The 10951-nt window shown below is 45.4% G+C and overlaps 1 protein-coding gene across 2 annotated transcripts in view; it reads right to left on the minus strand.

The window, feature by feature from the left end:
- The window catches only part of RANGRF (RAN guanine nucleotide release factor), a 19809-nt gene extending 9935 nt beyond the window's left edge, over positions 1 to 9874 (minus strand). Inside the window, exons 1-4 of one of the 2 annotated variants that reach the window (XM_081168203.1) lie at positions 9762 to 9867; positions 8045 to 8198; positions 7803 to 7904; positions 6001 to 6117 (exon numbers count right to left, since the gene is read on the minus strand). In XM_081168203.1, coding sequence (XP_081024329.1) covers positions 6001 to 6117; positions 7803 to 7894 — 209 coding nt within the window. In that variant the 5' untranslated portion in view covers positions 7895 to 7904; positions 8045 to 8198; positions 9762 to 9867. Of the gene's footprint in view, positions 1 to 6000; positions 6118 to 7802; positions 7905 to 8044; positions 8199 to 9761 lie in introns of both variants that reach the window. The other variant, XM_081168202.1, reaches the window with a different exon arrangement.
- Between the last annotated feature and the right edge of the window lie 1077 nt (positions 9875 to 10951).

Raw genomic sequence — 10951 nt, forward strand, 5'->3', positions numbered from 1 at the left:
ACGATCAAAGGGCGATAAAATGCAGAAAGAGCAATCCGATTAAAGATAAAACGTACGCAAAGTACCACAAACAACAGCAGCCATTTTGGTAATAACACAGTCACCCTAAGATAGTTAATACTTATAGTGAGACCATTGTCTCAATTCATGCCCATATTATGAAAATCAAACTTCCTGTTATGTTCTATTTCAGCTGTTTTGCACTGAAGTCTCCCTTTAAAGGTCCTTCACTGAAGAGCAGCAATTGAAAACTAGGAGCTTGAAATATTCTTCCACTGGTCCCTGGATGTTAAATGTCCACACATTGAAAACGGGGGTTTGCTCTTCTTCATTCTGTCTCTTTAGATGTTATCTAGAACAGGAGTGGGGAGCAGGGTGGCTTGCCACAGATCAGCAAGGATGCCTGACTCCCAATTGTTTTAAAAGGGCAGGAACAAATGGCAGTGCCCAACCCCACCCACCTTTTTTCAGATTAGGTTGCTCTTGAAAAGAAGAAAGAATAACCAGGAATGGGGTTATTCTGTGAAGGGACTGTGAGCTCAGCTCAGTTCTAGTTCTCAAAACAAATCCTGGTGTGTGTGTTTTTAAGGCTATGTCTTATCCACCCAGTTGATGGATCTTGGGGTTTTTGTAAAACACTTAGTAGAGCCTGCGAGGTTGAAGGCATAAAATCATAGAAGTGTGGAGCTGAAAGGAGATTTAAAGGGCCATCTAGTCCAACCACCATCCTCTTTGTACCCCATGTTAAGAACTCTGTGCAAACCCCCAAATCGTAGGAGGAAAGCCCCTAAAACTAAAGTTGTACTTTTCTATGCCCGTGAGACAAAGACTGCCCACAAATCTGGGACTTTGTCATTGCTATCTGGTTCATTTGTACGCTGCCAACCATTTTCTGTTTTTTCCATACTGCAATCTGGATAATTGGGGGGGGGGTGCATGTGTCTGGAGAAGACCATACTTATAGTTTTCTGTATTTGTAATTGGGTTTTTTTTGAGGGGGACCAGTTTTTTAAAAGGAAAGAAGAACATGGAGATGCTGGGGATTGAACCCAGGACCTCATACATGCGAAGCATGCGCTCTACCACTGAGCTACATCCCCTTCCTGATTCTATGAGGCCTCCACCAAAGCATCTATTGTTCAAGGAACTAAATGTGTCTCTGAGAACCCATTGTTGCCAGCTGGGGGAGGAAGGGATCATTAAGCCTCAGGTTACATTAAAACAGGAAGCTAGAAATTAGCATCTGTCTCTTATCAAAGCAGAAGGAGCATATTTATCTATCTGCCTGCCTGCCTGCGTATCTACCTAGGCAGTGGGACACACCCAGCTACAAACAGATCCAGAAACTCATTTGTGCTTGACATTCATTTACCCTCTTAGGTTTCAACAAATCTGGATTCCACCAACTGAATGCAGTGTTCGAAACTCCCATTGTTCTAGGCACGGTTTTTGCGACAGGGAATCTCATTAGTGCAAGCAGTTTCTGAGCTCTGGGTGCAGTACTGCGCCTAAGATTTCAGATTAAAACTGCAGAGTGGAAGGAAAGGAGGAGCTTTTTCCTGCCTCCCCACTTCCAGCTACTCTCTGAGGACTGGAGAAGAGACCCTCTTAAGAATATCAGGAGGGGTGGGCAGGGGAAGGACTAGAGACCATGGGTAGGCAAACTAAGGCTGGATCCGGCCCAATCGCCTTCTAAATCCGGCCCATGGACAGTCCAGGAATCAGCATGTTTTTACATGAATAGAATGTGTGCTTTTATTTAAAATGCATCTCTGGGTTATTTGTGGGGCCTGCCTGGTGTTTTTACATGAGTAGAATGTGTGCTTTTATTTAAAATGCATCTCTGGGGCATAGGAATTAATTCATTATTATTTTTTCAAAATATAGTCCGCCCCCCCCAAGGTCTGAGAGACAGTGGACTGGCACCCTGCTGAAAAAAATTGCTGACCCCTGAACTAGACCATGTGAAAAATGAACGTAATAATTCAGCTGCAGTTGGTTCATTTTCAGCTTTGTATTCTTGTTATATATAAAAAGTGTGCTTAGACATTCCATTGTTGCGCGCATAACCTAGGTTTAAAGTGCCAATTATCTCCTAGCTTTTATATCTCAGTTTCTAACACTGACTGAATGCTTCACATGAAGGTTCTTGTGCGGTTCCTTCCTTACGTTTCTCATCTGCCTGCAGAGCAAGGAGTAAAAAGTGGAGATGGAAGCCAGAACCGCATACATGCGCAGCATGCGCTCTCCCACTGAGCCACATCCCCTGGCTCCACAGCTGCTGAGTACTCTCTGGTTATTATTATTATAAATTATTAGATTTATATATTGCCCTTCATCAGAAGATGTCAGGGTGGTTCACACAGACAAAAGCACAAATAGTTAAAACAAAAACAACTGAACTGTAAACCCCCACCCACCCACAAACACATTTAAAAGGCATTTAAAAGCATTACTGCCTCTGAGCGTGGAGGCAGAATGTAGCCTCCAGGATCTACGGAAGCAGAGAAAGAGCCTCCATCCTGGCTGTGTTCAATTCTACCATTAAGGACCTCTAGGGCAGTTCTAAGGATCACATCTCCTTCCATGTGTTTTAGGCTTTTCTCCCTGCACACGACACATTTAAGGCTGGAGTCCTGCATAGGGTCACTTCCCCTGGGGAAAAGCACCCCAAACACAGTCTGGCGTACGCCCCAGAAAACCTGCCAAGGACCGCACTGTAAATCCTTTCTTAATCCTGCAATTTGAAGGCAGCACATATTTGCTAGAAGCTGTTAAAAATCAGATCGCTTTCTGTCCTGTCTTAACGGCCACCACTCCAGGGATGCAGAGAAAGAACAAGGGAATGCTAACTGTGTATGCATGGGAATAGCCAGGATTTATGTTTCCGGGGGGGGGGGGGGACAGGATGGCGGGGACAGAACACTCACCTGTCATCATCCTCTGCCTGGCTCTGTCTAGCAGATTCAGAATAAAATGTCTCGGCAAAATTACCTTTCTCTGGACCCCAAGTGCTCAGAAAAATCTGTCAAAACCTTTCTACAATTTCTACTTTTAGTTAAGTATTTTTATTTATTTACTTGATTTTCGCTACACCCATGTGTGTATGTGCTAAAGCATTTATTTTTTTTAAAAAAATACAGTGGTACCTCGGGTTAAGAATTTAATTCGTTCTGGAGGTCCGTTCTTAACCTGAAACTGTTCTTAACCTGAGGTACCACTTTAGCTAATGGGGCCTCCCGCTGCTGTGCCTCCGCTGCCGCGCAATTTCTGTTCTCATCCTGAAGCAAAGTTCTTAACCCGAGGTACTATTTCTGGGTCAGCGGAGTCTGTAACCTGAAGCGTCTGTAACCTAAAGCATCTGTAACCCGAGGTACCACTGTAGTGTGTAAGAGTGTCTTCTTTAAAAATAAAAGAAGATTCTTGTGTTCCAGTTGCACTGGATGCACACAAAGCCACCCAGCAACAGGGGGAAAAAGAACCACTCTGGAGATGCTGGGGATTGAACCCAGGACCTCATACATGCGAAGCATGTGCTCTACCACTGAGCTACATCCCCTTCCTGGGTCTGCAGTGTCTGCACTAAAATATCTACCACTAAAGGAAATGAAAGAAAACCTCTGACAACACACTGCTGCCAACAAGGTGAGGAAAGGATTTTTTTTTTTAAGCTTCAGCTTGCATTAAAAAGGAAACTATAGTTTAAAACTTGTCACTTATCAAAACATACCTATTGTTGCAATCATAGAATTTTAGAGTCATCTAGTCCAACTCCCTGCAATGCAGGCGATGATAGATGATAGATAGATAGATAGATAGATAGATAGATAGATAGATAGATAGATAGATGTTTGTTTGGGGGGGCGTTAAAGGATAGCGAAGAGCATGGATGATATCTGTGGGTCACTTCCAGGCCTGTGATTCTGTAGCTGGTGAGGTTTGGAATCTAGTAGAAGCAGCTGCTGAACCCGTCAGACCAGTTCCCTTTGTTAGGCTGATCTCCTTAACAGCCCCTCAGTCATTTCCCTTGGACTACTGCAATGCGCTCTACATGGGGCTACCTTTGAAGGTGACCCGGAAACTACAACTAATCCAGAATGCGGCAGCTAGACTGGTGACTGGGGGCAGCCGCCAAGACCATATAACACCGGTCCTGAAAGACCTACATTGGCTCCCAGTATCTTTCCAGGCACAATTCAAAGTGTTGGTGCTAACCTTTAAAGCCCGAAACGGACTCGGGCCCTGTATACCTGAAGGAGCGTCTCCACCCCCATCGTTCTGCCCGGACACTGAGGTCCAGCACAGAGGGCCTTCTGGTGCTTCCCTCACTGCGAGAAGCCAAGTTATAGGGAACCAGGCAGAGGGCCTTCTGGGTAGTGGCACCTGCCCTGTGGAACACCCTCCCACCAGATGTCAAAGAAATAAACAACTAGTTGACTTTTAGAAGACATCTGAAGGCAGCCCTGTTTAGGGAAGTTTTTAATGTTTGATCTTTTACCGTGTTTTTAATATCCTGTTGGAAGCCGCCCAGAGTGGTTGGGGAAACCCAGCCAGATGGGCGGGGTATAAATAATAAATTATTATTATTCCCTGCTCAGAAAGGAGTAACAAAAAGTGGAGATGCTGGGGATCGAACCCAGGACCTCATACATGCAAAGCATGCGCTCTACCACTGAGCTACATCCCCTGGCTCACCCCCTGCTGACCATTCTCAGGTTGGTTGATCTATGCCACCACGTGGTCACTTTTCTCATTATTGGTCTGTTAGGGGCGCTAAAGTGTCGTAAGGATACCCTTTGCAGGGCTAAAATTCCCAGAACCCTCAACAAACTAGCAGTCCCAGGATTCCTTGGGAGGAAGCCACAACAATTAAAACGGCATTAGAGTGCTTTAAATCTATGGTGTGGATGTCACCTATACTTCCCTGCTGGTGGGATGTTTTCACAATCATTCTCTTCTCTCCCCCAGTTCAAATAAATCGCTAGAAGAACTTAAGATGCCACGGACAACCTCCATTTTTGTCCTGCCTTAATAACTATCCAAAGGTGCAGAGAAAAAGGAAGGGAAATGTTTTAGCATTTCCAAAACAGCACGTTAAGAGCAGGGATGGGAAGATCGGTCTATTTCGGATCTTTCCGTTTCTCATTTTCCCAATCTGATTTTCGTATGCAGTTCTAATGGAAACATTTTTGAGAGCAACTTTCCCTAACGGAATGCATTTCTGTACATAATTCTCTCTAACGCATGGCTCTGTATGCGCACACGTTCCCCGTATGTATGCATTTTCCATAAACAACGGTTGGTTAGAGAACTGCATTGCAAAGTGCAGATAAAATGGCTGTGTTCCATTCTCAAATTGTTTCAGATTTGATATGATTCAGCTTTAAAAGCAAAGTGAATCAAACCACACAGCCCTAGTAAAGTCTTAAAAAGGGATTTAGAAAAAGAAAAAGCAGCACACTTCAGGAAAGCTGTGCTGAAGATCAGATGTTTCTTCCCTCCTAAATATCTGGAGATGCTGGGCGTTGAACCCAGGACCTCGTACATGCGAAGCACGCGCTCTCCCACTGAGCTACATCCCCTTCTCCTGTCTTTGCTCTGTTACTGCAGGCTAAGTGTGGCCTTGCATGGTGATCTGCCCGACATATTATTGCAGTTATTATTGCAAAATTGCTTCGAGACGGTTCCTGGGAAGCGATTCCTGCGTGGAATGAAATAAATAGGCTTCCCTGCTTGTTTGTTTTTAACTCATGCAGAACTACATCAGATAAATGCCCAAAGGAAGAAAACGTTTTATGAAGGTCTGGAGGGAGATATACAAGTACAAAACTCATGATTTCCCCCCCACCAGTGTTGGGAATCAGCCCTCTCTACATGTGATGATAAGAGAGATTTCTCTGAGCAGGTGTGTATTTAAATCTCAGCTGGTCAGTTTAGGATTAGGGTTCTTCCTGCAAAACTCTGTTTCACAACAAAAGGACTGCAATTCCCATCACAAACCTGGCAGCATTTTCGTCGGGGACATCTGCCTGGTACTCCAGAAGTTCTACGATGAAGCTCTGATCCGTGCTGGGGTGAACAAAGACTTCCTGGTTATCAGGGACCTGGCGCATCTCACTGGAAGGGGAAAAGTTGGGTAAGATGGGAGAATCAAGTAAGACTGACTGGCCTGACTTTGCTAAGGTTGGGCAGGTGGGCTAAAGGTATCAGCACCCTTTATGAGGCTTCCCCATCGCTCAGCCTGGACACTGAGGTCCTCCTCCGAGGGTCTTCTGCTGGTTCCCTCACTGCGAGAAGCAAAGTTACAGGGAACCAGGCAGAAGGCCTTCTTGGTAGTGGCGCCCTCCCTGTGGATGTCAGGTAGATAAAGAACTGCTCCAACAGAGCCTAACCAGATGGCCCCAAACAGACCCCAATGATAACAGCCACACTTTGCCACTTCCTCCCAGCACCTAGTAATCTGAGGTATACTGTGCCTGCTTATGGATGCTACATTTATCATAATCATGGCTGACAGCCATTGATAAGCCCATCAAGGCAGAGGGCCTTCTCAGTTGTGGAACACCTTCCCTTCAGATGTGAAGGAGATAAAGGACTAAACAGAAGACATCTGAAAGGCAGCCCTCTGTACTGGGAAGCTTTTTTATACTTGATGTTTTACTATGTTTTATATATGCTGTCAGCTGCCCAGAGTGGCTGGGGAAACCCAGCCAGGTGGGCGGGGTATAAATAAAATCCTCCTCTTCGTAATCTTCCATGATTGCATCCAATCCGTTTTTTTAATTAAAAAGATGGCAAGGGGAGAGGGAGACATATAAGCTGTAAGTTAGCACAATCTCTTAGGCCAATTAAATCCACAAGCTAATTGTGTATTGTATTTTTTAAAAATGCAAGGGAATGCAGGAAAGACTTTACTTCCCTCTATCACCCTCTCTTGATGGCAGAAAGTGAGGAGGAATTAAAGAACCTTTTATTGAGGGTGAAAGAGGAGAGCGCAAAATATGGTCTGAAGCTCAACATCAAAAAAACTTAAGATCATGGCCACTGGTCCCATCACCTCCTGGCAAATAGAAGGGGAAGAAATGGAGGCAGTGAGAGATTTTACTTTCTTGGGCTCCATGATCACTGCAGATGGTGACAGCAGTCACAAAATTAAGAGACGCCTGCTCCTTGGGAGAAAGGCAATGGCAAACCTAGACAGCATCTTAAGAAGCAGAGACATCACCTTGCCGACAAAGGTCCGTATAGTTAAAGCTATGGTTTTCCCAGTAGTGATGTATGGAAGTGAGAGCTGGACCACAAAGAAGGCTGATTGCAGAAGAATTGATGCTTTTGAATTATGGTGTTGGAGGAGACTCTTGAGAGTCCCATGGACTGCAAGAAGATCAAACCTTTCAATTCTGAATGAAATCAGCCCTGAGTGCTCACTGGAAGGACAGATCCTGAAGTACTCCAATATTTTGGCCACCTCATGAGAAGAGAAGACTCCCTGGAAAAGACCCTGATGTTGGGAAAGATGGAGGGCACAAGGAGAAGGGGGCAACAGAGGATGAGATGATTGGATAGTGTTCTCGAAGCTACCAGCATGAGTTTGACCAAACTGCGGGAGGCAGTGGAAGACAGAAGTGCCTGGCGTGCTCTGGTCCATGGGGTCACAAAGAGTCGGACACAACTAAACGACTAAACAACAACATCACCCTCTTTTCTTAGCTTAGGGGCAAAGCAAAGGGGAACTCTCTGCTGGAAGAACTTGGGTGTGACAATACCCTCAATCAAATTGCTGCCCCCAGGGTCTGACGTACCTGACATCCAGGCTTCCAGGAGGGAGGAAAGCAGAAAAGGCTCCTCCAAAGAGCGGGTGGCCTTGTGGCTGTGGACCCACCTCATTATCCATGGCCTTCTGCCTGCAAGGAAAGTGGGGGGAAGATTCATGTGAGTGCACTGATTTTTTGGAAAGAATTTGAAGCTGAACATTACAGGTGTCATCACCTCCAATACCCCAGCTTAATTTCTTCAGAGAATATTTAATTATTTGATTTCTTACCTGCCCTTCACAAGATCCCAGGGCGCGATACAACAATATTAAAAACAGTTTAAAACAAATCGCTGTCACAGGAAAAGCTGAGTCCTAATATATAACTCAGGCATCCAAGGTCAGGATATAGAGAGGTGCCTCTTCAGCATATGAAGGACAAAAGCTGTACGATGATGCGACACACAAGGAAAAGGGGAAAGGGAGGGAAGAGGAAGAAAAATCAAACCCAGGCACCAGTTCTTAAGCATTGTATATGCTGACAGCCACAGATTCACTTCTTACATATTCTCGCTCTTTTACACACACAACCTATGGCAGATGCCCACAGAAATGTACACAGGGAAGGGCCATAGTTTGGAGAATGTCTGTGGCTCAGGGGCTGAGCATCTGCTTTGAACGCAGAAGGTCCCAGGTTCCATCCCTGGCGTTTCCAGGTGAAACCCTGGATAACCATTGCCAGGCAGTGTAGACAGCTCTGAGCTAAGTGATGTGACTTGGTAAAGAACACAAGGATGTTCCTAAGAACATGAGGATGGCATCAAGATAAACACGGGTGTGGTCCTTGACTCTGACAGCTTGAAAAGAGGGTTAGACAAATCCATCATGGACAGGTTTTTAAAACCACTTCTTCAACCTTGTGTACCCAGATGTTGCTGGACTACAACTCCAATCACCACCAATTAGCCATTAGCTAAGCAAACATCTGGACCATAAAGAAGGCTGATCACCGAAGAATTGATGCTTTTGAATTATGGTGCTGGAGGAGACTCTTGAGAGTCCCATGGACTGCAAGAAGATCAAACCTATCCATTCTTAAGGAAATCAGCCCTGAGTGCTCACTGGAAGGACAGATCCTGAAGCTGAGGCTCCAATACTTTGGCCACCTCATGAGAAGAGAAGACTCCCTGGAAAAGACCCTGATGTTGGGAAAGATGGAGGGCACAAGGAGAAGGGGACGACAGAGGACGAGATGGTTGGACAGTGTTCTCGAAGCTACAAACATGAGTCTGACCAAACTGTGGGAGGCAGTGGAAGACAGGGGTGCCTGGCGTGCTCTGGCCCATGGGGTCACGAAGAGTCGGACATGACTAAACGACTAAACAACAACAACAAGCAAACATCTGGAGATCCAAGGTTGAAGAGTTAGTAGACCCTCCAGGTTCAGAAGCACGGTACCCCTGAATCTGGAGGATCTACTAACTAGAAGCTTATTGATCCCCCAGAACAGGGATGGCCAATGTGGTGCCCTCCCGGAGCTTGTGAGACTACAACTCCCATCATCCCTGACAATTGGCCACGCTGGCTGGGGCTGGAACTGAACAATGTGGCGGGCACCACTCTAGCTACTCCTGAAAGGCGGTGGGAGGGCTGTTGCTTTTAATCGTGTCCAGCATCATCTGACCAGTCACAGTTGGAAACAGGAGACTGGGGCTAGATGGCCTTTTGGCCTGATCTAAAAGGCCAGTGCTCATATCAAACGGGAGAAGAGATGGGCAAGGCGGGCCGATGGAGACAAACGACGAAGAGTCCAGTGGCACCTGGAAGAGTGACGACTTTAATAGGGCGCAAGCTTCCGTGGACCACAGGTCGCTTCGTAGCTACGTCATGGAAAAAGGGGAATTCCTGGAAATTGCACGGGGGGTGGGAAAGAAGTAATTCCTTTTATTATTTTAAAGGCCCCCTGCTTGATTATTGGGATGGCCCACTCTCCCTGGGCCAGGCTCACCTTCGAGTCACGTTCGTTTCTAGGGCTCCGGCTGCTGCTTCCCCTTTAAATCGTACCCCGCGAATGAATTGCCCGCCCAAAGGCGGAAGGTTTCGCATGCAAACCAACCAATCAGAAACTACGGATTGGACTCTGCCGCGCCTTCGCTCCGTGCATTCGATTGTGACGTCCTCAGGTGGTGTGATTGACATACGCTTCGTCCAATCGCGTAGGCCGATGTAGCCGACTGGTTTCGAGCGACTGGCTCTAGCAATCTAAGCCCCCGCCTAACTCCAGTGACGCTCTGAAAGTCGGTGAATGATACGCGTAGCAGCGAATGAATGAGCTTCCCCTTGTGCCTGCTTGAGAAGCGCTCTGTGTGACTCAGAAGCTGACACATTTCCTGCCCAATCCTATCTCTTACGATACTTTCCCTTTTTTTACTATTTCATTTAAAAATAATTAACTCTGATAAAACTGTGGCTTCAATGCTCTACCCTTTTACCTGGATCAATGGGACTAACTTCTGAGTAGCCACATAGAGGATTGCTCTGCGTATTTAACGGGGAAGCGATTGCTTTGACGTATTAAACATAATTCTATATCGTAGAATCATATCCACGATTATAATTTCATTTCCATATCATTCCCCACTCCAGTAGCTACGCACAATGTGGCTTCTTTGGTTTAACTTTAACTGAATGGTTTTGGGGTGATTTTTTTTTTAAATGCCAGGGCTACTGCACCTTTAACAGTCATGCAGAAGCTGGAATTAGTAAATGTAGCGTGTCACCTGTTGGAATTTCTTCTTCTGGACAACTATTAAAGAAGCAGGTTCCCTGCCCTTATTTCTTTTTCTTTCTTGTTTTTCCACCTGGCCAGTGTAATTTTTATTGTGACGGGTCATTTAATTTTTAAATTGTTGCTGTTTTAAAGACGCTATGTGTTGTTGCTATTTTTACCCACTGGTTTTATATTATAAACCAGGTTGCAATTATAAGCTGAAGCACAGTTGAAAAGCACCATACATAAATTAATTAATATTTATTGCATGTGATATATAGAAGTGTCAAGCCGGAACTGCTTTTTTGCCATCACAGAGATAACAAAACTGCACCTGTTGGATGTCTGTCTGTCTTGCCACTATTCAAGGCATAGACCTGCTGACAGAGCTGATGCCTCCTTATACTACCCTAATATTTTTAAGCATC

The sequence above is a fragment of the Podarcis bocagei genome (assembly GCF_964188305.1).
Source record: "Podarcis bocagei genome assembly, chromosome: 13".
NCBI classification, from domain to species: Eukaryota; Metazoa; Chordata; class Lepidosauria; order Squamata; family Lacertidae; genus Podarcis; species Podarcis bocagei.